At 36.7% G+C, this 24860-nt stretch overlaps 1 protein-coding gene across 1 annotated transcript; it reads right to left on the bottom strand.

Moving 5' to 3' along the window:
* Window positions 1-21506: 21506 nt before the first annotated feature.
* On the bottom strand, window positions 21507-23827 carry LOC130090966 (uncharacterized). The gene is made up of 5 exons (XM_056258611.1): window positions 23668-23827; window positions 23224-23314; window positions 22356-22543; window positions 22055-22239; window positions 21507-21557 (listed from the first exon to the last, which is right to left on the bottom strand). Exons 1-5 carry the CDS (start codon window positions 23825-23827, stop codon window positions 21507-21509), a joined length of 675 nt encoding a protein of 224 aa, XP_056114586.1.
* Between the last annotated feature and the right edge of the window lie 1033 nt (window positions 23828-24860).

The raw sequence follows: 24860 nt of genomic DNA, 5'->3' as shown, positions 1-24860 counted from the left end.
AATATTACTCTAAACTATAAAGCTTATATCCTATTATTGTTCAGTATTTGTTGTTTACATAGTTGGTGAAATCTGCATTCAGACAAATGGTAGGAAAGTGTTAACTCAAAGACACCCCCTTCTGTGTGGAAGATATTTACAAACTCTAAAGAACTTTATTACCTTTTGGTTTACTTTGGGAATTAGACATTTGTACCAGTCGCACTGAGACATCAAATAATACCAAACAAGCACCACTAAGTAGTGATAGCAAAATGAGGCTTCCTGAACCACTGAGACCTCGCAGCCCATTGCTTCACCCAAAGGTTCATTACTCGAAGCTTCATTCAGCATTGCTCACTAGTGACACCTAGCTACTGTACAAAGAAACAGCAGGCAAATTAATGCATTGTGAACCAATGACCCGCCCCCCTCCCGCTCTGTTTTATTTATTTATCTTCTCACTGATAATGTCTCTGTAACCTTTCATTTGCCATGATAAAGATATCTGTGCAGACATTTGTCCATTGCCTGGGTATGAAATAAAACGTTTATCTTTCTCTGTCTGCATTTACTTGTACAGAGACAACTGTCACACACAATTAATTAATTATTTAAAAAATAGGATAGTGACAGTATGAACAACAAAAGTGACACTGTGTTGAATGCAGTGCTTATGGTGGAGGGACTCAAGGGAGTGTAATAAAGGTTATATCAGGACAATTACGGTTCCAACCTGTAGGGCGACCGCAGAGGAAAAGTCACTTGGTGTCGCTTTAACGGTTACGAGAAAATGAAAGTGAAAGAATTTGCCCTCTGCGAACAGACAGTGACGGGGTTTTCAGAATCAGTTCTGCGCTGCACTTCAACTGAGACAGAAGATTTGAAGATGGGTAAGAATGCTAACATATACATAGCCTACTAACCATACACAACATGTCAATTAGCAACCGAAATCTACAAGGTAACATTTATTGTAATTTATTTTCATTTTCGTTTCATCAACTGCTATGACGATTTTAAAATACCCTACATCTGGCACAGTTTCAAGGTGACTGGCAGCATCAGCTACTGAAAGGTTTGGTCAGTTAGAGAAGACCGTCCTCTTTAAGCACAAATAGTCCTTCATAGCTCTATCTATCAACAGCCTCATATGTAGCTGCAATGCCTAGGCCTATGGCTTAGCCTATATGCAGTCATATATGGCAATATGGGCTGCAAACAAAGGTCTAGCCTACTTTCGATTTTCGGTTAGCAATGTCAAATCGTGTAGATGAATCGTTTGACCGATTCACAAAACATGTCTGAAGGATTTGTTCACGAATCAGACTGAATTATTACGAGCGCGTCGCCTGTCGTCAACAACTCAACAGTGAACAAGCCGGGTCTCTGCATGTGGTTTAAGGAGCAGTCGACTGTTGATATTTGAAACTGTACTGTATAGTGTCGTCCACATAAAATAACCCCCCAATCAGCTTTCAATATCAAACAAAAATAATTGTTTATCATCAAGTCCTTTATCACTGTATTGTCAGTCATCAGAGATGGTCCGTGTATATTTTGGTCATTTGATTTCCTGTTTGGAATGGAATAACGAGAAATGAAATCCAGCTCGTTTATTCGTTTTTTTGTTTAGTTTAAAAAACGAAAAATTAGATTTTGGCTCGATTTTTCATTTTTCGTTTGTGGTTTACAAATCGGTTTATGGGTTCGATATTTCATTTGCACACGTGGGCGGCGCTGAAACGCCCCTTTCATCTGATTGGTCAAACCGCTCCGCCTTCAGTACAAGCTTTTCTTTCTGTCAGGCAGAATAAGAGTATTAATAAATGCACTTTAATAAAACAATGTCTGAAACCACCACTCACTGTTAACTACGCACAATATTTGAAGCAGAAATGTTGCTGGTAATGGGGGCTCTGCGACCCCAGTAATGTGAGCCACAGTAGATATGACAGATTATTTTAGCATGCGTATTTCCCATTGATAAATACAGTGCAAATAGTTCCGTCTCTTTGGATAAAAGGGAAGTGGAAATAAAAATCAATAATAGGCTGAACTGTAACATGATAATATGTTCATAACATTTACCACTCTCGTCTTTTATTTACATCAAAAGGTGTGTGTGTGACATGCACAGTATATGCCTAAATAATTTTGAAAATTGAATAGAAATAAAGTTTATATTTATAAATGTAAGCATAGGCTATAGCCTACTCGGTTCACATGAAAAGAAAGAGACAGAAAAGAGAGAAGCTAGAATCAGTGAACGTACAGAACGTAGGCCAGGCTACTTTCAAAATTAGCAGGGTTTGGGATTAATTAAAATCATGACAGTTGAAGAGCACGGCATACCTTTAAAATGTTATTAGTTTGTTTTATTATAAAACTAATACAATTTTATTACATACTGAATTGGTCGATGTTTCTCTGAGTTCTGTTTATTATGTTGGCTTGAGAAAGCATATATTTAAACGTTATTATTATTATTATGAGAAATTGACTCCGCCTAGAACTTTAATGCTTCACCGAACTCAGCTCAGACCTTCAGACTGGTCTGACTCGCTTATATCTTTTTCTAACTGGTCAGACTTACTTTCCCAAAAAAATCCATTGACTTGCGTTATCTGAGCAATGGGCGTAATACTTAATGCTGTCCACTAGAGGGGGCGACAGGATAATACGTCTTTCTACTCTTTTCCTGTTTTCATCAGTTTAAATGACAAATAAAAGCATGAATTTCATTCATAAATAGGCCATATCTGTGTATGAGAACAAGCTTTACATTTCAAGCTGTAAAACTAATTAAAACTTGAACCCTACTTCAAAGTTTGCCACTCTATAGTTTCTTTTAAGATATTGTTAGTTTTTGCATTTAATATTAGTCCATCTGGAACTTTTATTTGTCATGAGCTCTATATTTTAAGATGTACTAGAAAAAATATGATTCAACAACAAAAACTCTGTTTTAACTCGGCAAATGTGTTTTCCTTTCAAGGCTATAGCCTACAAGTTAGCCTGCTTTTTGCCATGGCTTGCCATACTGCCCAGAATAAACTATATTTTCTCCACACGAGATGATTAAAAACCCTGCATGTAGTTTTTGTGAAGACGAGCGCATATCTTACAATATCTATCTATCTATCTATCTATCTATCTATCTATCTATCTATCTATCTATCTATCTATCTATCTATCTATCTATCTATCTATCTATCTATCTATCTATCTATCTATCTATCTATCTGTCTGTCTGTCTGTCTGTCGGACTGACTATGAAAAACTTGAATGCAAACATTTATGCACAAATATATCTTAAATAACAGTTTAAAAAAAAGGTGGTCTGCTATATTTCACAAAGGAAGCCCATTTGTGTGTTATACGAGAAGGACATAGCCTACTGTAAAATTAGCTGGTTTACGTAAAAATGCGGATTGATCATTGCACAGTTATTCCAGACGCCTCCCGGTGCTATTCGTATTGGAATTGTGTAATCACAGATTATGAACGGATGTTTTACACAACAACAAGGATATATTCCCATTGGGTTTTCATGTTTTATGGGAACTTTAGACATCATGATTTTTATACTGTACAAACTGTGTTATCCCCTAACTCTAATGTAACCGGTGTCCGTCATCTACGGACATCTAATGTTACGGACATATTTTATCATGGTACAGTTCAGTTATTGATTATTTTTTTTCCACTTCCCTTTTATCCAAAGAGACGGAACTATTTGCACTGTATTTATCAATGGGAAATACATCATGCTAAAGTAATCTGTCATATAGGTCTATAGTGGCTCACATTACTGGGGTCGCTTGCCAGTCGCAGCAGCACGAGTTACGTGACCAGCAATATCTCTGCTTCAAATATTGTGCGTAGTTAACAGTGAGTGGTTTCAGACATTGTTTTATTAAAGTGCATTTATTAATACTCTTATTCTGCCCGACAGAAAGAAAAGCTTGTACTGAAGGCGGAGCGGTTTGACCAATCAGATGAAAGGGGCGTTTCAGCGCCGCCCACGTGTGCAAATGAAATATCGAACCCATAAACCGATTTGTAAACCACAAACGAAAAATGAAAAATCGAGCCAAAATCTAATTTTTCGTTTTTTAAACTAAACAAAAAAACGAATAAACGAGCTGGATTTCATTTCTCGTTATTCCATTCCAAACAGGAAATCAAATGACCAAAAGATACACGGACCAGAGATAAACCACTTAAAATAGTTTTTAACAATAATTCCATTTCGTATTGCATGTATTTGTTTTTATTTATATTATTTATGGTTAGATGAGGTTATTAATGCTCATTAGAAATCAGGGCTTTGCATCCCTTCTCATTACCCTTCCTTGGCACTTAAAGGCACTTATTTTCCTTGATAATAAAAAAAATACAATTAATATTATATAAATATTAATTTATGTAAGTCCACATTTTTCTCTTTTTTTTTCTCAACACAGATAATTTCAAGATAGTTTTTTTGGAGGAAGCTCAATCAGGTGGCACCATTCGGTGTCAGCTGTCTCCTGAAATCAGTGCTGTTGACATGGAGATCAGGTGGTTTAAGGAGACAGACTGTGTTTGTTTCTATAAGAATAAACGGTTGATAGAGGGGGTGGGCTATGAGAGCAGAGAGAGTCTACCCAAGGAGGAGCTGAAAAGAGGAAATGTGTCTTTACAACTAAAGAAATTAGATGTTGGGGATTACCTGTGTCAGGTCACCATTGGAGACACAACAGAGGAGATAACAGTAAGAAAAGGTGAGTGTTTCATATAACCTCATTCTACATCAGCTCAAATCTGTCAGAATGAATTGAAATCTAGAGGATTGCAAAGTGTTGGTTTGTCACTAAACTGAGAAATGAGACCTATTTATTGAATTGAATTAAGACCAATGTATAAAAAAAAAGCCTAATTAATAAACCATCCAATGACATTTTTTTCTGATTACTTTGATTACTATTACTTTAAATGTTTCATTGTGATTTCACTGTGACTCAGCTGTGACTCATGAAGATCAGGCTGTGCACCCACAAACAACCAGTTCCAAAAAGGTAACAGAAAAATATACATTTTACTTTAAATACGGTATTTTTTTATTACAATATTTGTATACATAAATACAGATTTTCCCCCTAGTATTTATGAAACAAATATACATAATTGAAAGTATATTTTGTATAGTTAACTTTGCTCCAATAAGAATGATTTAATAATGCAAAACCTGAAAAGGTCCACACCTTCATTCAGTGAAGATTTCTTTAATCTTGTTTTATTGATTATTATACTCAAGAGCATGTTAAGTACATTGTTGTTGTACAATTTTGACTTCTTGGATTACTGTCAAAAACATTTGAAGTTACAGCTTGCCACTAGGGCAGTACCCTTCAAGGGGCAACTTTGTACATTATCTACACCTAAAAGGTGCATATTAGTAGTGTAATGGTACGCCATGAGCCTTTGAGGGGTAAATCAGGTACAAAGATGCACCTTTAAGGGTATTGCCCCTTTGACAGCTGTTGTACCCCTGAAGGTAACATCATTGCACCATTTTTTTTCTGAGAGTGTTGGATCATCAAACCAAGTGGAATTTGATTACTCACTTGTATAGTTGTCAGATTATATTCTTACTATATTCAACAATACTTGTATCATCAACCTAAACGGTCATATCAGTATTTCACACAGTTTATATTTCATAAAAGGTTGTTGGACAATGTTTTTCTCTTCAACAGATCGACAAAGAATGGACTGATAAGGAGAGAACAAAAATGACAAATTCTGCTTTATTGGCAGGTAAGATCTGTTAGGACTAATATCATATTTTTTGTCAATGATCATGACAGACACTATGAACTCATTGGACTCCATCTGAAAAACAATAACAAAGCTTAAAGTAGTTTGACAACCGGACACTTGATTTATTCAATACAGAATAAATCAAATGTGGTTATCTTATATATATGAACACTTATTAAGGATTTAATATGCTTTTTTTTTTTTTTTTTTTAAATCGGGAATTGTGTGTAGTTTTCCGTAATCTAGAAGAAATAGATACACAGAAAGAAGATCAGCAGACAGAGAAACGGGAACAGACTGAGGAGAACGACAGTGAGGGACTCCTAGTGAAAACAAACGGGATTGAAACCAGTAAACCAGAGGAACAGGAAACCAAGCCAGAAAATAAAATAACAGATCAGAAAGAGATCTGTTCAGATCAGAAATTACTGGACAATGGTGGGTGTTTGTCACATTTGTAGTTTGTCAAGATGCATCTAAATAAACCATTTTTGTGTATTCCAAAGTTAAATCTTTACATGAACATGCATATATCCACATGAGTAGATAACAAACAATGTCGCAATGTATCACAAATTCTAGAATGTATTTATCATATCTGCTAGAAACATACTGTCATTTTAAGAGCAATCATTAGAGTAAATGATAGAAAGACAATGTTATAGATGTCTTCAGTCTTAAAGTCACTTTTTAACTGCAAATATAACCTATATGATTTAATCAGTATTATTTATATGTTGTTAATCATTTTACCTTATTTTCTACTGATTTTACCACAAAATGTTTTACAAACCCAGGTCCGGGACAAAACCAATATCAAGCAAGTGAAAGCTCACACAAATCAAATCAGGTAAATTTTAAACTGTTACATTTCTCCGGTAAACATCTTATACAGTTTTTATCCAGATACTGTGACTACATTTACCATAAATTGTGTCTGTAGCTTGAAGGTGATTCACAGCAAGTGGCTATAAAAAGGCAGAAAACAGAGAACAACAGTTCTAGTACAAGTAAGTTTTTATTTTATGATGGATTACACAACTGCTTGTTTAGTCACACATTACATTCTTGACTTTTTGATAATAGTTTAGAAGAACTATTTCAGAGAGTGGAATTGATTTTTAAAACTGTCTTTATTATATTGCATCCATTTTTTTTATGATCTTATTTGTACATTCCCCTGTTTTACTTGATTCATCCCAATTCATTTTCCAGAGGGGGTCAAAGTGCATCGATCCATTTGCTTCTTTGTTCTGTAGCTTTCGGCAGTCTGTAAAATATACCTGTGATTTCTTGTCAAATCTAGCTGTACGGTCAATTGCAAAGCTCTTTCCGTTTTAGATATATTTTGTGTGTTTTTCGTGGCATTCAGCTATCACACTAAAGAAAAAGGAAAACATGAAAACACATAATATGACCCCTTTAAATCTAAAAGGGGAATGTTAGACTCTGGCTGTTTAAGGCTCCAGCTTGTAATGACTATCCCTGTCTCTAGCGCTGAGCTGTAATGACTCTCCCAGCCACTAGGTGGCCCCAGCTTCTGTAAAATTCATTGTTGCCATTCATTAGTATTTGATTTATCCCTTGTTTGTGTTGGCCTTTTTAAGCATGCCTCTGTCTTGAGCTTACTATGCTTGTATTTTCCTTGCAAAGAAAGCTAAGTCTGTTGTATTTTTGGATTTGCCTTACCTTCTGTTTCTTTGATTTATTCTCTGAGGCTAGGATTGAATTCTGGTCTTCAAGTCAACTGAACTGCTTTACCACTGAGCTATTGTGGATGACAAACAGCAGATGGACCCAAGGGCAGAAGAATAACTTGAACACTTAGATGACTGAACAAAAGGTGTTTTTACTGAAGAGTCCAAGTTTAAAAGTACAACAAAAAGGAAGCCAAAAACAAATCCTTTTTGTTGTACTTTTAAACTTGGACTGTTCAGTAAAAACAACTTTTGTTCAGTCATCTAAGTGTTCAAGTTATTCTTCTGCCCTTGGGTCCATCTGCTGTTTTTCATCCACAATAGCTCAGTGGTAAAGCAGTTCAGTTAACTTGAAGACCAGAATTCAATCCTAGCCTCAGACACCCATCACAGGCTGTCATAGAAGCCATTTACACAAAACACGTTTTTGCTTTGAAAAACGCAAGACGCTGGCAGTGGAATAGGGAAAATAGGCAAGGCTTCCAGATGTGTTTTTTAAAAGCTGAACTTATTTTTACTTGAGCACCGTGTTTTTAGAATGCTGTGTCATGTGCGAGACACGAGCACAATAGTCAGACATGTCCATCTGGCGCGTGTTTAAAATTGAAAAAGAATAAAACAGTAGCGCAGTGGAATGGAAAAACGCGTTCTGTGTGAACGGCCCCATAAGCTGCGCGGCTTAGCCAAGGGGGTAATCCATCGACCGGAAGTTGAAGCCGGCCGGGTGCCGCCATGTTGTAGCAGAACTTCACTTGCGTTAGCATTTCCATTGACTCCCAGTCATTTTGGCGTCACTTTGACAGTGAATAACTTTACATCTGAGGCGTTTAAAGACTCCATTTGTCCATTATTTATTTCTAAAGAAACACGACAATATATAAAGGGCTCCATTACCTTCTATGTTACATTATGGCCCCGTAGAAACAGATTTAGTAAAAATAGGCTAACGATTGCGTCATAACCACTCGACTCTCTGTCGCGCTGTACAGAAATGACCGTACAGACAGGAGGATAAGCTCGCAGGCAATCGGGGGGACGTCCCGTCAAGGGAGAAGCCCATAGATAATGAGTCCATAAAAGCAACGGGATACTTACTCCTGCTCACTCACGCCAAAGAACTCTTTGCTCAAGTTCCCCGTCTCTGCAAGATTAACGTTGGCAGTTTTCACGCACAGCTACTAGAAGATTTACATCTGTCAGACAGGTTGCTCACGTCATCAAGCTTAGTTTGAGTCGGTCTGAGTCTGCGCGTCAGGAACGGAAGTTCTCAAAAATCGCTAAAAGTGGGCTTCAACTGTCTCAACTGAGTTCCAATGAGATCGCTCTGTCCATTTCTTTTACTGTCTATGGGCTTAGCCGAGATCAACGGCTCTGGCCGTGATATAAACAAAACGCTTTTGGTAATTTTTTTAAAAAGGGGAGGAGCTGGTAGATATGTCCCGCCCTGGTTACTGCAATGCTCTTCTGGCTGGACTTCCATCATGTGCAACTAAACCTCTACAAATGATCCAGAATGCTGTAGCTCGTCTTGTCTTCAACAAGCCCAAAAGGGCCCACGTCACTCCTCTGTTCATCTCTCTGCACTGGCTACCACTCGCTGCTCGCATCAAGTTCAAGGCTTTGACGCTTGCTTACAGATTGACCACAGGTTCAGCTCCCTCCTACTTCCACTCACTACTACAAGTCTACATCCCTACCAGAAGCCTACGATCGGTCAATGAGCGACGGCTCGTGGTACCATCACAGCGGGGCACAAAATCACTCTCCAGAACATTCTCATTCACGGTTCCATGCTGGTGGAATGATCTCCCCGCCCTCATCCGGAATGCAGAATCCCTGACCGCATTCAAAAGACAACTGAAACTCATCTCTTCCGGGAGCACTTAACATAACATAAAAAAAATAAAAAATCCTTTCCTCTAAGTCCTCGCTTGCCTGGCTTATGCTACTCCGAGCTATGTCTGAACTTCGTATTTTGAGCACTTCTTGCGTTGTTTTTGCCTCTTCACGATGACTCGCTTGGTTTAGTCCTCAGTTGTAAGTCGCTTTGGATAAAAGCGTCTGCCTCGTTTACACTGCAGGTCTTGATGCCCAATTCTGATTTGTTGCCTATATCCGATTTTTTTTACCGTCCGTTCACACGTTCTTTAAATTGTGACCCATATCCGAGTCATGTGTTTACACTTGACTGACACATCGCGCATGTTTAAAGGGGTCTTCTTGCTCAGATGGATGAAGCGCAGCGAGATCTCAGGACAGGTGGGAACATACAACATGATCTCATAAAAGTGAGTAGCCTATCTGTAGCACAAATTTTATTTCTCATGCCATTTATAGCCTACGCCAAAAATAGTTTTTGCTTGCATATGATACGCACTGTAAACGTGCGTATTAAACGCCATAAAGCTATATTTGTGGCGTAAATGCCACGTGAAAAAAAAATCGTGCAATAAACGCACTTTCATGAGATCGTGGCGGGCTTTAACGAGGAGCAGTGGGTCCGAAATTTTAGGATGAGCAAGCCAACCTTTGATATGTTGTGTCAACGTGTGTCCACATCCTCTCCTATGACGACACAATGTTTCGTCGGGCCCTCCGTCCATCCGCAGATGCGCGTCTGGGTTTCTCTCGTCATTAAACCGCGGAGACGCAGCCTAATGCCTCAGAAAATCCGATCTGCCTGTTTACATGACAGTCGCATTGGCACATATCCGATTTACATCTGATTTATTTCCACATATGAACGAGGCCTGAAACCGATCTCGAAATATCCGAATGCATGCGTTTTTTTCCTGTTTACACTGTCATAGAACACATCCGATCTGTGTTGCATACGAGTAAAAAAATCGGAATTGGGTCACATTTCACTGACAGTGTAAATGAGGCCTAAATGACTAAATGTAAATGTAAATGTACTGTCCTGCGAGCGCGAGGTCTTGCTTTCTCCCTGCCGTCACTCTCTAGGCCTCGTTTACACTGCCAGTGAAATGTGACCCAATTCCGATTTTTTACTCATATGCGACACAGATCGGATGTGTTCTATGACAGTGTAAACAGGAAAAAAACGCATGCATTCGGATATTTCGAGATCGGTTTCAGGCCTCGTTCATATGTGGAAATAAATCAGATGTAAATCGGATATGTGCCAATGCGACTGTCATGTAAACAGGCAGATCGGATTTTCCGAGGCATTAGGCTGCGTCTCCGCGGTTTAATGACGAGAGAAACCCCGACGCGCATCTGCGGATGGACGGAGGGCCCGATGAAACAGTGTGTCGTCGTAGGAGAGGAATGTGGACACACGTTGACACAACATATCAAAGGTTGGCTTGCTCATCCTAAAATTTCGGACCCACTGCTCCTCGTTAAAGCCCGCCACGATCTCATGAAAGTGCGTTTATTACACGATTTTTTTTTCACGTGGCATTTACGCCAAAAATATAGCTTTATGGCGTTTAATACGCACGTTTACAGTGCGTATCATATGTAAGCAAAAACTATTTTTGGCATAGGCTATAAATGGCATGAGAAATAAAATTTGTGCTATAGATAGGCTACTCACTTTTATGAGATCATGTTGTATGTTCCCACCTGTCCTGAGATCTCGCTGCGCTTCGTCCATCTGAGCAAGAAGATCCCTTTAAACATGCGCGATGTTTCAGTCAAGTGTAAACACATGACTCGGATATGGGTCACAATTTAAAGAACGTGTAAACGGACGGTAAAAAAATCGGATATAGGCAACAAATCAGAATTGGGCATCAAGACCTGCAGTGTCGTCTACCTTGTTCAGTGAATGGCTGAGACGAGCAGCAGCACATTCATGTGTTGAGCGCACAGCAGTTGTTTTGTTTTTCCACGGACTTTGTCACTTATCTGCGTCTCTTTTGTTTCATATTTAAAGAATTTAGTTTGACCATTTTAATTTCCTTTCTTTTGCTTATTACTTGTAATGCTCACTATCACAGAGCTTTCATCCAGTTCCCGAACTCTCTCAATTCAGATACTGTAAGTTTACACATATAAACATTTTTTGTCATACACTATATCATAGCTACTTGTTCTATTGTCTGACAAAAATAATATAGGAAATGAGAATAGCTTTATTGGACATTCGGCTATATTACATTATATTAAAATAAATAATGTCAGCATAAAACACATTAGGCAGGCAGAACACAAGTAAGATGCGATGACGTCATGAATATGCTAATTGACGTATGACGTCATCTAGCGACATTTAGCGACTTTTAGGGGAAGGCGTTATCTACTTTCCTTTGAAAATAGTTGGCAACACTGATTTCAAGGCACTTCAGTGGGCCTGCAAGTTCTGCACTGCTCTTCAGCCAAGAGATGTGAAAAAAGTTCAAATGTAAAGTTCATGTGAACACATGCGAAACCATAGGCCTACACAAAATGTTTAACAAAATCAGATAAAATGTGGTCAGAGGAGACGTAATGTTTATGGAGTATCCGGAAATGTGTCCTGGACTACTTTTTATACGATCGAACAACGCATCGTAAAACGATTATGCCGCAGCTACGGCATGGACCACGTGCAGCATAATCGAAAATAAAGATTCGACATTTCTCTTTACTAGTGTCTCATTTTGCATAGCTATTGAAAGAAAAGGTGAAATTAAAGCTCAAAAGCTTAAGTCTGATTATAGGCTACTTGTTCAAGCTGTGTGGGCTAACAGTGAAAGGTGTTTGTTTTTTTTCATTAGAATATTACGCATTTTTTAAACAAAGCATATTAAAACTGAAACTATAGGCTTTATGAATGTACTCGTGTCAGTTTCCCCTATAGCCTAAAGTTGTTCTCACAAATGAAAATTTTCTGTGCCACAGTCCAAAGTAACAGACATCACATCAGTAATGAAACAAAAAGAAAAGCTGCTTTTTAAAATTATAGATTACAAAGGTTATAAATATTCATGTTTTTCTGTATGTTGTAACAAAAGAATCTGGTGGAAATTAAGTCAGTTAGGTGATGTTGAGGTGTCAGTTTAAAATCATTCTGTTCTCTCATTATGAGTCTTGTGTCCCTGTTTAGGAGAGAAAATGGAAACTAAAAGTAAAAGTAAGTTCTGTAAAGTGACTAATTTTATTTTCCTTAATTTATGGGATGTGTCTTAAAGGAAGAGTCATTTTTGATCTTTGATGATAACCCACAAATTTGTGTACTATATGAAGTATAACTGCAAATTCATAACCATTTTTTCTTTGCTTTTGAATTTTCTAGAGAAAGTATATGTGTTCACTCATTTTGCTGGGAACACAAATGAATTGCAAAAAATACATGTGGATATTATTGGCACTCTGAAAACCCGAATTAAGAATCTGGACAAAGCTTCTACAGTGGATGGAAGTGACATTGTTCTGGTTCTCTGTCCTATTGTTTCTCGAACTGGAACTGACATTGATGCAGCAGTTAAAAATTTCAAAGACAACACAGGTTGTTAGAGTTCACTGACACTGTTCGCTTGTTAAAGCTAGCTATGTTTATGTATTTTTCTGAATATTTTGGAGTGTAAAATATATATTAACCATAGCGTTAAACAGATTTGTCTAATATAAATGTGCCTATATCCTGAACAGACTCTAAGCTGGTTGTTCTAGTGGTGCTTCATCACACGTTTGACCCAGAGAAAACAGTACCAGACAGCAGCAGATATGTCAACAGGACAGACATACTCACTGTGGACTGTCTGTTCTTTGAGGATGGATTACTGAAGTGTCAGAAGAATTCAGAGGCATTTGACCAAGCTATGAACTGGTTAATTGAGGAGGTATTTAACAAGATGCTTCAAAATATATAAACTGCCATTAAATGTATAATTTGAAAAACATGTAACTCGTAAGCTCATGTTGTAATCATTCTCTTAGGGGAGGAACACGGGTGTCAAAATAGATCCATGTCACAGTAGGTATAGATTAACTATAAATCACTAAAATAAATTAAAACATTTTATGCATTAAAAAAAATGGATGCATATGTTTTCTGTTTGCTGTATGTATGTCCTAATGCTCAGTAACACACTTTAAAACTCTTGTCTTTTTTTAACAGACAATGGGCAAAATTCAAAAGGTAGGGGCGATTGTTCCATTATATAGCCGTGTGGAACACACTTGGCGAAGGGAGCAACGAAAGACAACGTAATTTCCTCATTATTTACACCTGTGATGTTCCCATGACAATGCAGCATGGTGTCCATCAGCTGATTAGCTGTACTTACAACAGAAATGTCTTATTATTGCTGTTAACAAAACTGTTGCAAATAAATATACATTTTATTTAAATATATATATATATATATATATATATATATATATATATATATATAAACGTATATATCTGATATACCTTAAATGTTTAAAAGCCGTCTCATCTTTGGACCCTGCATACCTAACACATTTCTTACTTATGAAACTTATTTAAACATAACATAACAAAAATGTGTGAAATATATCATAAACAAAACAACTTGAATTGCTCTGTTTGTAAATTAACTCGAACTCTTCTGTCATCTAGCTTTAAAAATAATCAGGAGTATTTACTGGGTCACATGACCATATATGATAAAATTACTTCCTTGAAGCGGCTTTGTGGAAGGGCCATTCTTGAAAGGATCCAGTTCTCCTTCGTTTGGAACACACCTACAAATGTATCCCCTTCCCGAAGGGCCCTTCAAGGGCGCAAAAATGCAGTTTGGAATTTGCCCAATGTAGTCAGCAAATCAAGTTTAAAAAAAGATTTTTAAAAAAATTAGACATTGAGGATCAGTACACACCTGTCACTCTGTCCACCACTACTTTCTGCAATTCTAAATGATTATTTTAAGTGTGCTTTTAAGTGTATATGGCTTTAAATTAAGTGTGCAAATAAAAAAAATAGTCTGATTATAATAAACCATTTATGCGATATGAATGATGAATGAAGTAACAGTCTACAGATGTCATGTTAAGTACAGCTGAATTGTTTCTGCACATGTCCTCTTATATTTTATCTGAAAACTAAGAGATGTAAAACATTATTATATCAATAAATAATAGGGTGCATAAGTATGAAATCAATGTTGTATTGCTTTATTGCAAATTTTGCCTATGTGGTCAAAGGTGTTTGTTCCACCAGTTCAAAATGCATACATTTTCGTAACCATTATCTCTTTTACCTTTAATTTTGTCTTTTTATATAGAGGTATACAGCTGTATCTAACACAGCTTTTGTAGATGGATGCTAACTTGAATATGGTAAATGCTGACAGTATAGAAGTGAGAAAGTGAAATCATTTGAGAATTTACACCGTGGCTAGATGCTTTAAAATGTAACTTGGAGACGCTGTCTCTTTAAAAAAAAAAAAAAAAAAAAAAAAAAAAACATTCACTCTTTACCTGTAGGTCTATACCTCACAGTCATGTCTTTTAAATGTTTTTTTTTACTTTATCTGTGTCAGATAAAGTTTTTTTTTATTATTATTTGAAATATAATGGTATTTTAAAAGTGGACCGTAACGTAATCAGAAAACTGCCAATTTTTGCAGTTACATTTTTATAGATAAATATAATAATATAAGTATAATTTAAACACACCTGCAAATAAGACACAAAGTCACCAAAATCAAAACACCACAGCACACTGATATATACAACCTGTATTTATGAAGTAGTGCAGACATCAGTACATAAATGATTTAATGTCTCATTTCAGCTATACAAGTGATCTGCTCATTCCACTCATTTCTCCATCATCATCATCATCATCATCATCATCATCATCCAAATCCAGTGCTTTGCTGAAGATTGAAACCCTTTTGATAAACATGCACAGCTGTTGCATAGAAATCACCTCTATATTCTCTTTCATGCAACTTAATAGTTTTTCTTTAATTTAATGTGTGAAACAACTGACTTTGAATAAAGAAGGGCAACCCACAATCTCTGTCTATTTTAGGGCTTGAATTATATATTTTTTTCAATCTTTCAAAAATGAATTAAAATATAGACTTGCTGGTGAGGTCAAGCTGGGGAGATAAATGAGTAGCACTGCTAAAGAAAAAAAGAAAGGCTTAAACCAAAAACTGACCACATGGTCTAAAACTCAGATAAATATGCAGTGTTATAACGACCCTGTCTGTCAACGTTTCTGGGTTAAAAATCAGAGTTCAAATAAGATATTTTTGCACTGCAATGACTTTGCAACACTGAACTCATGTGGCAACTTTAGGAAATGCAGGGTCATGGTGTAGGACAGCATCCAGTGTCTTTTAATACTCCAGATTGTAGTTTGGGGATAAATTGTGCTTTTTGCAGGTATACCAAGGTCACTCTGAAACAAATGTTGGATATGTAGAAGAGTCCGAAAGTGAAGTCAGATGATTTTAAATAGTTTTTGGGTATGCTTTGGGAGGGGGAGTTGGTTGACTGGTTGTCAAGAGTGAGTTTGCTTCAGCAAAGATTAGACGGAGACATACAGACATTCATTCAATCTCATTTATCAGTCACAGATACATAGTGCAAAACAAGTGTAGTCCCCATTTATGCAGTTTCTATGACATTATAATACAAGACGCATCCAATCAGAACCAGATTTGACTCCATCATACTAAGTCTAAGCCAGTCTGGAGTGGGCATGGCTGTTTTCTACTGTCATAAGGGGCTGTTTTGTGTCATGTGACAGCAATATTGCATTTTTAACTGGATCTGATCAGGGGTCAAGTGTCTGTAAGCAATGCTTTCAGTGATCAAAACTAATTTAATTCATAAATGCATGTTTTATCTGGAACATAATACTGGAGAAAGTGCCTGCATCTGCTTATTACATGCATTCATAAGGCACCCAGAGTGAGAAAAAACTGTCACAAAAATCCATCAGATGAGTCCTAATGTTGTTGATCTTCCAGGCAGAGGTTTGTTGACAGTGTTGAATTATGAATGTGATTATTCACAGATTTAGATTCACAGGACTAGTTTGTTGCATAGGCAGTGAGGTGTTACACAGCACATTTGACTACTGTATACATTATTGAAATAATACAATTAATCAAAAGATGAAATTTTCACCTTTGTGTGATGGTTTAATCTTTTCAAATCAACAGACACAGCGAATGGCATCCAGACGAAGTCGGTGGAGGAAATTTTAGAGGCCATGTGTGATAATGGTATTTCTTGTAATCGTAATACATTTTAACAAATGTTACAAATCAGTTTTTGGTATTGCTTAAGTTCAAGCTTAATTAAAACTACTGTCTTAGTCTTCCATTGACATTTTACACAAAGAGAAAAGCTCACTTGTTTGAAAATTACAATTTATGGATACAATATTTATCCAGGTGACAATAAAACGGCATATATAAGGTTGGTATTCTGATCATTTTACATTTTGAATTAGCTGTTGAGATTTAGATGCAAATAATGGAATTTAATTTAATATTTTTTTTTAATCAATGATTTACTAATTAACTATTGACAGTATAAATACTGACAATATGAATTATGAATTTGTAATTAAGATTAAAAATTTGTATTTAGAAAGTTATTATTGTGTTATTATTGTTATTATTTTGTTTTATGTACTTTAGGTGCACAGCAGATGGAAGAGTCCTCAGAAACAGCCACTACTGTAGCCATCGTGATGACTGCAGATAAAGGTATCTTTCCACATTGTGGTTATTTTTATATAACTGGAAGTGACTGTTATACCATATATATTGCCTTAACAAGTTACAAAATAACAAAATATAACAAATGAGCTCTTCCTCATAGTAGACCTGGCCAAGCAGCCTGGATAAAAACAGGCAGTTTCAACAGATTACAATACTACAATAAGAACAGATATGGAAACAGAAGCATAAACTAAAACATTTTAAAAGGTGTAAAAAACATTAGACTGTGACAAATTAGCCTCCAATCCTTTCATTTAGGATATAACAGCATTTAACTAGATTCACTTTTAAGTATTTCAATGGGCAGATTCCAGGCAGAACGTGCAGTAACGTATAAAAACATCTCGAGAGTGCAAAGGTGTTGTCCAGTACATTTCTTTACAATACAAACACAGAGAAAGGAGGTAAGAACACCAGCAATTGCTTTTTTTTTCGAATGATAATGTACCCGTGTACAAGCCTACGGGTGGCTACAGCAGACCGACCTTCGACTGTACGAGTTATGGCCTTACAATTAGTAATCAAACCTGCATCAATGTGAAGTTGTGCTCTGGAAGCAGCTGAAGAACAAAGTGGTGATGAGATTATTTCAGGGTTATACTATAGCCGCTTTCTGAAATGTAAACCAGGAACTCTTCTTTCTTGACCTACTTTTTTCCAAATTCCAATGATTGAGCATCAGCTATGAGATTAATTGATGTGCAATACCCACATTTGCATTTGGCAACAGTTACAAATGAATAAGCTGCCTTTTAGATGTTGCTTTGAATATGGTGATGAGTATTTCAACTAACTGGCTTGACTTCCAAAATATCTGTGTTTTTCCTTTGGTAGATGGAGACAATGTTTACTGCATTCCAAAATGTATCTTGTTACTTTGAGTTGTTTTTACAGTGTTGACGGCCCCCAACCCATCCCTACAAATATACACACATACTCAAATAATACATACATACATACATGTGCATTTTAAAATGTATTAAGTGCCTTTCACCTTTTTCATTAAAATATACTTGATGAACCTTGCTCCAAATTTATTGTAATGGTTACACTTCACTTGTAAGAAGAAAACTGATCTTTTTGTTGTTTTCATTCACCCCAATTTTTATTTATTGTTGTCATTTGTTGGCACCATCAATGTGGTTCCTTTTAAACTGGGCCATGTGGGGATCAAATAAAGTTCTATTGTACTGAATTGAGTCTACCTGTTTTTTTATATATAAATCTGTTTCATCATTGGTTCAGTAGGGCCGGGTTTTAGCAAGGACCTCACCATAATACAATTTAATTTTTAAAATTTAAATATAATGGTTGCTATGTATGCTGGTATCACTGAAGTCACCTAGTTCACAAGACGTAGTTCCCCTCGGAAGTATTTTCACACTCACCGTGTTATGCTTTTCTTTCAATGATTAACATTTAAGATAAAATGTGAAGGGTATCATTTTATCTGTGTTAATATATTACAAACTAATAATATAAATATGAATTGTTTCCTTGGATTCTGAGAAATAAAGTTTATTGTCAGTTTATGCAAGGGAGTTCCACTTCTGTTTAGAGTTGTCTGCCATGAAAAGACTACATTTCAATTCAAAGTACTGCCGGTCACTATGATATTATATTTTAGTCACAAATATCAATTATTTGAACACATAACCAACCATTTCTTTAAAAAAAAAAAAAACTTTCTTGAGCTGAATACAAAAAAATGCTTTTTAAATGGCACATGGGTTTTGGTAACATGGACTGAGAAAACATGCATCCATCGTCTGCTTGGAAACTTGGTAATAACTTAAGTTGCCTGAGAGTGACCAATACACATTTCGAATAGTTAAATATGTGTAGTATTAGATTCTGTGTTGAAAAAATATGCTTAATTTTGAAGAGATACAGCAAGCAAATGTCACCTATTGGGTGGAAGGGCCAATGTATAATGTAGGCTACTCTTGTATTTGACTACCAATAGGCCTAATAATAGTCTACAAGTAGCCTAAGAGGAGATGACTACCCATCATGTAGACGATGGTCTTATTCATTAATGGTATTTAACCATCATAACAGCATTAACATAAATAGACAGCTTATGTATATAAGCCATGTGTGTCCCAAACCCAAACATAAATGCAGTGTGCGTGTGTATACCAGATATTCCTCATGTTGTGGGGTTGTAAATCTGTTTACAGATTCACAAACAAACAAACAAACAAACAAACAAACAAACAAAAAGCTTCATATAGGCTACTCCTATTGAGCCTTCAAAGTGCTCTCTAAAACTACACCAGGGATGGCTTACGTGAAATGAGAAAATTAAAACTTTGTTGTAGAGCTAAACCAATACATCGTTAGAAAGGTCTTGACCTAGAGAGTAACATATGTAAGTATTAAGATTCTACATGGCCCCTGTTTTGAAATACTGAACTTTGAAACATCACCTTGGTGCATGTGTGAAGGCTTATAATTAAGCAATGAAAGGGGCTATCGACATGGGACCAAATGTTATAGAGAGCTCTTGTCCTTAGTTATCATGTGAATATAGATAACAATTTGGAACAATGTCAAGTATGGTTAAAAATAATTTTAACTTATTTAAAAATGTAAAAAATATTTTCATTTAAAATCTGATTACATAGATGTGTTTACAATCCCCCTAAACTCCTCACTGTACTCTCAACTAACTATTTACAACCTCCAATTCTAAGAGAAACACTAATATTTTAAAAACTACAATTCCCTATAGCTACACAATGCAGCTTGATACAAATCAGCACTGCAGTTGTAGTTTTTCTGGTTTGCAAAGTAGGGTTGTAAATTAGGGTTGTAAAAAGATATATCTACTGGATATATCAAATATATAGTACAGCCAAACTATTAATTACACTGTATCTAGATGATCTACGTTAAGAAAATGTAAATATGTTGGTTTATTTAAGATATGGTAACGCCGTAAACCCCGCCCACAACACAATGCACTTCCGTGTTTATCAGAATCGAAGGAGTATTTGTTAAAAGTGTTAACCTTAACATGAACATATCGTATTGTTGAGTTATCAAGTTGTGTTTTTTCTGTGGACAAATGTTGAATTTATTATTTTAAAAAAAGTGTCTGTGAATAAAATAATTTCGGGCGGAAGTACGTCATGCAAGCCACGTGGTTTCAGCTATAGCGGCGTCAATAGCAACCACCATAGCAACTAAATGCAAGATAAAACTAAATGTAATGTACATTCACTGAACGAAGAATGTGAAAATAAAATTAAAGCAGTCCATTGGAAGAAGAAAAGAACCTATGTACTGTTATGTTAGAAGAACCTACTGTATTGTATGTGGCACACTGTCTGGTGGATTATGACTGTAAAATCATTCGATGTCATTTTATTAAGTAAATTACTTGAATTTATGTGTGCTTGGAATAAGTGCTATGACAATGGTTGAAAACATGGCTAACTCATTATGGGAAAGGTGTATTGTAGAGTCAATACGTATGTTCCCTTTTTTTTACCAAGTGTTGAGGTGTCCATGAGCAAGACACCTAACCCCAGCTGCTCCCGACGAGCTGGATGGCGCCTTGCATGGCTGACACCGCCGTCGGTGTATGAATGAGTGAGTGGGTGAATGTGAGGCAATATTGTAAAGCGCTTTGGCGGCCATTGGGTCTGTGAAACCGCTATATAAATGCAGTCCATTTACCATTTAGTTTTACAAACTTATAGTTGATTCAGAGGATTCAAGATTCAATACTTTATTGTCATTTCAACTCAGTCGAAGGGGATTTGGTTTGGTGAACTCACTAAAAAGAAAACAAACTCACACATGACCACATTTGTACATTACAATGAATAAGTAATATCACAATGTAGTAAACACACAATTTTATACTCACATACTAGTGTCGATAGGCCTATGTGCTCAAATACAGTACCTAAGCTTTAAAATAGATCAGACCTAGTAAAACACGTCTTTGTGAGCTTTGTAAATACAGGCCCTGTCCTGTCATACAAGTGCTTACATTCCTAGTTATCATGGTCATCCTCAGTGTCATCCTCATTATCATCATTATCACCATCATTGTATACTAGTGTCTGTATGCTTGACATGGGGGAGGACCTGACACAAGTAGGGGTTGTCTACAGGAACAATGTCTTGTACATGTGGGTGAAACATCATAGTGGCTTGATATCGTTTTCGTTCCAGCTGATGGAGTCGTTGGGTGAGAGCAGCTTTTGCACCAGGCTGATCTGTGTCTTTGATGGCAGAGCACAGAAAGGCATGCTGCTGATGGAGGTGTTCAGTTACAGTTCTCATTTCCTGGTAAAGCATGCGCTTTTCCTCAGCTGCCCGAGTCTTCATATGTAAGGCATCAATCCCTATTCAGACCATTCAGACTCCTCGAAACATTATCTTCTTCAATCTGAAAGATAAAAGAAATAGTAGGGCTGTCAAATGATTAATCACGATTAATCACATCCAAAATATTTTTTTTTTTTACATAATATATGTGGGTGCACTGTGTATAATTATTTTGTATATAAATACACACACATACATGTATATTTAAGAAAAAAATATTATTTATATATAAAATATTTATATTTATATATAATATAAATTATATATAAATCTATATACAGTATATACATGAAAATATTTCTTAAATATATACAAGCATGTGTGTGTATTTATATATATAAAATAATTATAAACAATGCACCCACATATATTATGTAAAAAAAACTTTTATTTTGGATGTGATTAATCACGATTAATCATTTGACAGCCCTAAAAAAAAGCTATGTCATGTTACCAGGTGGTTTCAAAATGGGCAGGTAGTTGTGGTTGGTAAGTGGTTGTCAGATTGTTTCTTGAGTGACTGCTGTGTGGTTACTAGGGTTAGGTAATTATACTTACAGTGTCATCAAAGCAGAAGTAGACTTGGCAAGAGGGATCGCATGCTTCCTGAAAATCAATTATTGTAGGGAAGATGCTCATCTGCGGTGGCCACTGAATGCGGTTGTATTCTTTTATTGCCTGTCTCAGTCTCTTGTTGGAGCTGGCAATCTGCTTGGAAAGTCTAATGGCAATGCCCTGCCCATCTTTAACAAAGTTAGGAAACACGCATGCAGAGAAATGCATTTATTAGTTTGTATTATGGTCCTTTTCAAAGTTGAACTTAATATCTTAATGCATCTACGTATCCACAGCACTTTACCTGGATATTTTCTTTTCAGATGGAGGAGGACTGCTCTCTCCCTTAATTCAGTTCTAGCTTTGAAGATTAGTTGCCCTCTGAGCTCACAGTCAACATCTTTAAGGGTAGACTGAAAGTCTGAATCAGATTCTTGCCATCTTCTCCCAATCCGGTGATTTTTCTCTATGTTCAGCAGAGAGTCCTCAATTCTACAACGGTCAGAAAATAAATCTTATTAATTGTTATTTACACACTTGCTCAGAGAACAGTGACAGATTAGTGTGTGCTTACTCTGTTTCACACTCCATGTATGACTCACGAGTCCCAGATCTATACATAAAAAAAAAAAAACACAGCACAAAAATTAATTAGGTACCAAGCAGAAAGCATTACTGTGGTACACCCCTGACCAAAGAGTGTATACGTTATAAGGGAGGCCTTGGTGATAATTGATTACTAATCACACCATATTCAATTACTGCAGTATTATAGCAACTCTTAATTTATAACCATTGTGACGGTTTCCTTCAAAACTATGCTGTTACTGTAATCACACCTAGGCTTCCATGTTGAAGCACATCAGCAGGGCACTTATTAAGACAGCTGTAATTACCATATAGTCTTACATATACAAGTTCAAGTAAGAGTTTAATGTGTTTAACTGAATCAGCTTGATTATGTAGTCCCTTTTCCATCTACAGACAGTGTCTGAAGAACAGATAAAGACATTATACTGCTTTAATTAATTGTTTAATTTCATGTAACTTCACATAGCTTACAGGATTGTATTTCATTACCGTACACGGAAAGGTAAGTATAACATATTTGCAATATTCTTTGCTAATAATATGCATGACCTTCACCGTATTCAAGACATTCACCCATTCACTTCAGTTGCTTACTTATTGGTTTCTGTTTCTGCTGGGCTAGCTCCATCTCTCTTTTTTTCCATTTCACCATGTCTCCCTCAGAAACCAACACTAGACAACAAAAATAACAGAAAACAAGACAACATCAATACTACATACTCCATGCAAAATGCGCTTGTAAACAGAATCTAAAATTCTCCGGTTTACAACTACTGTTACCTGCTTCTTATGTGCATTGTTTACCTGGTGCCTCTCTGATGACAGATGAGATGTCTTCTTGAGCGAGAATTTATATTTTCTCTGCTCTGTCTAGTCTTTGCACGAGCTGCATCTCTGCAAAGACAGTTTAATTTACTTATGCTGACCAATTTGTGAGTGATCAGCTTCACTCCAGAAGATACAAAATGTATAAACAGTGAACCACCAGCACAGAAATTTGACAGGTTATGCAGCAGTGGACAAACCTAGGTCAGTTGATTTCCTCCGTCCATAATGCAAAAGGGCATCAGTCAACAGGTCAAGGCGGTGAGATGGAGTAATCTCCTTTGTGACTCTGGCAAATCTTCGGAGAAAAGACCACAGCCTTTCCATTCCTTCCTTCCCCGTCTGTGAGCCCAAACCCATCGAGCCGCCTAGTGCTGTACTTGATCTGTGATTAATGCAAAGTGGTAGAATATCACAGACGCTGACACTGAGCATGATCCTACTTCAGTGTAAACTGTTTATAGTGATCACGGTTACAGTGATCAACCACTTATATGGATTCAAAAGCTTGGGACAGAATCATTCCTGTAGCAATGCTGTGTAAATAATTTGTTTATAGTAATCAAGTAGTCCGCTTAGCGTCTTCATATTGTGTGTGTGTACATACGCTTGCTGTGCGCAGTTGCGCGCCATGTGATGTTTTCCTCTACTCACACTGCTGTGGTCTATGGAGTTATTTTGCCCTCCTGTTCCTGCTCTGCTGGCTTTTTGGGGACTTTTATGGTGCATAATTATCATCCCAGCTCTCTCACAGCAGCAGCTAGGCCTACTGCATGTTACGTGAGTGGAGTGTAATGCTTTCACCTTGACCATTCAGACAGGGTTTGGAGCAGGAGAGGGCCTAGGTGTAGCTTAGATTATTTTATCTTTAAAAGGAACACTCCACCGTTTTTACATATTAAACTGTTATTTCCTTAACTAAGACGAGTTGATACATAGCTCTCTCGTCTCAGTGCGTGCGCTCAATCGCTCTGGCGCGCGGCGACACTTTGAGTCCAGTTCATTCATTAGGATCCAAACAGAGATGAGGTTAGAAGCGACCAAACACCTCCACGTTTTCCCTATTTAAATACAGTTACACGAGTAGTTACACAACCAAGTATGGTGACACAAAATAAAACGTGGTGTTTGGTCGCTTCTAACTTCATCTCTGTTTGGATCCTAATGAATGAACTGGACTCAAAGTGTCACCGTGCCAGAGCGATTGAGCGCACGCAATGAGACGAGAGAGCTATGTATCAACTCGTCTTAGTTAAGGGAATAACAGTTTAATTTGAAAAAACGGTGGAGTGTTCCTTTAAGTCAGAAAAAAATAGTGAAGCTGTTCATGTTATTACTTTATATGCATGTAATAATTATACAAATTAGATAGTAATCTGCAAACAAATTTGGT

Source organism: Rhinichthys klamathensis, unplaced genomic scaffold (assembly GCF_029890125.1).
Source record: "Rhinichthys klamathensis goyatoka isolate OS25496 unplaced genomic scaffold, OSU_Roscu_1.1 h1tg000157l_1, whole genome shotgun sequence".
In the NCBI taxonomy this organism is placed as follows: Eukaryota; Metazoa; Chordata; class Actinopteri; order Cypriniformes; family Leuciscidae; genus Rhinichthys; species Rhinichthys klamathensis.
The sequence above is the reverse complement of the archived record's forward strand: the minus strand, read 5'-3'. Positions and strand labels throughout refer to the sequence as shown.

What these genes read in the sequence shown, in the direction of transcription:
- LOC130090966 (XM_056258611.1), bottom strand. Translation starts at nt 23,827, where the DNA reads ATGGGTTTGGGCTCACAGACGGGGAAGGAAGGAATGGAAAGGCTGTGG. An exon ending in GAGGAAATCAACTGACCTAG is followed by an intron (nt 23,315 to 23,667) that starts GTTTGTCCACTG and finishes TTTGTTGTCTAG; the next exon opens with TGTTGGTTTCTGAGGGAGAC. An exon ending in ACTTCTGCTTTGATGACACT is followed by an intron (nt 21,558 to 22,054) that starts GTAAGTATAATT and finishes TTTATCTTTCAG; the next exon opens with ATTGAAGAAGATAATGTTTC.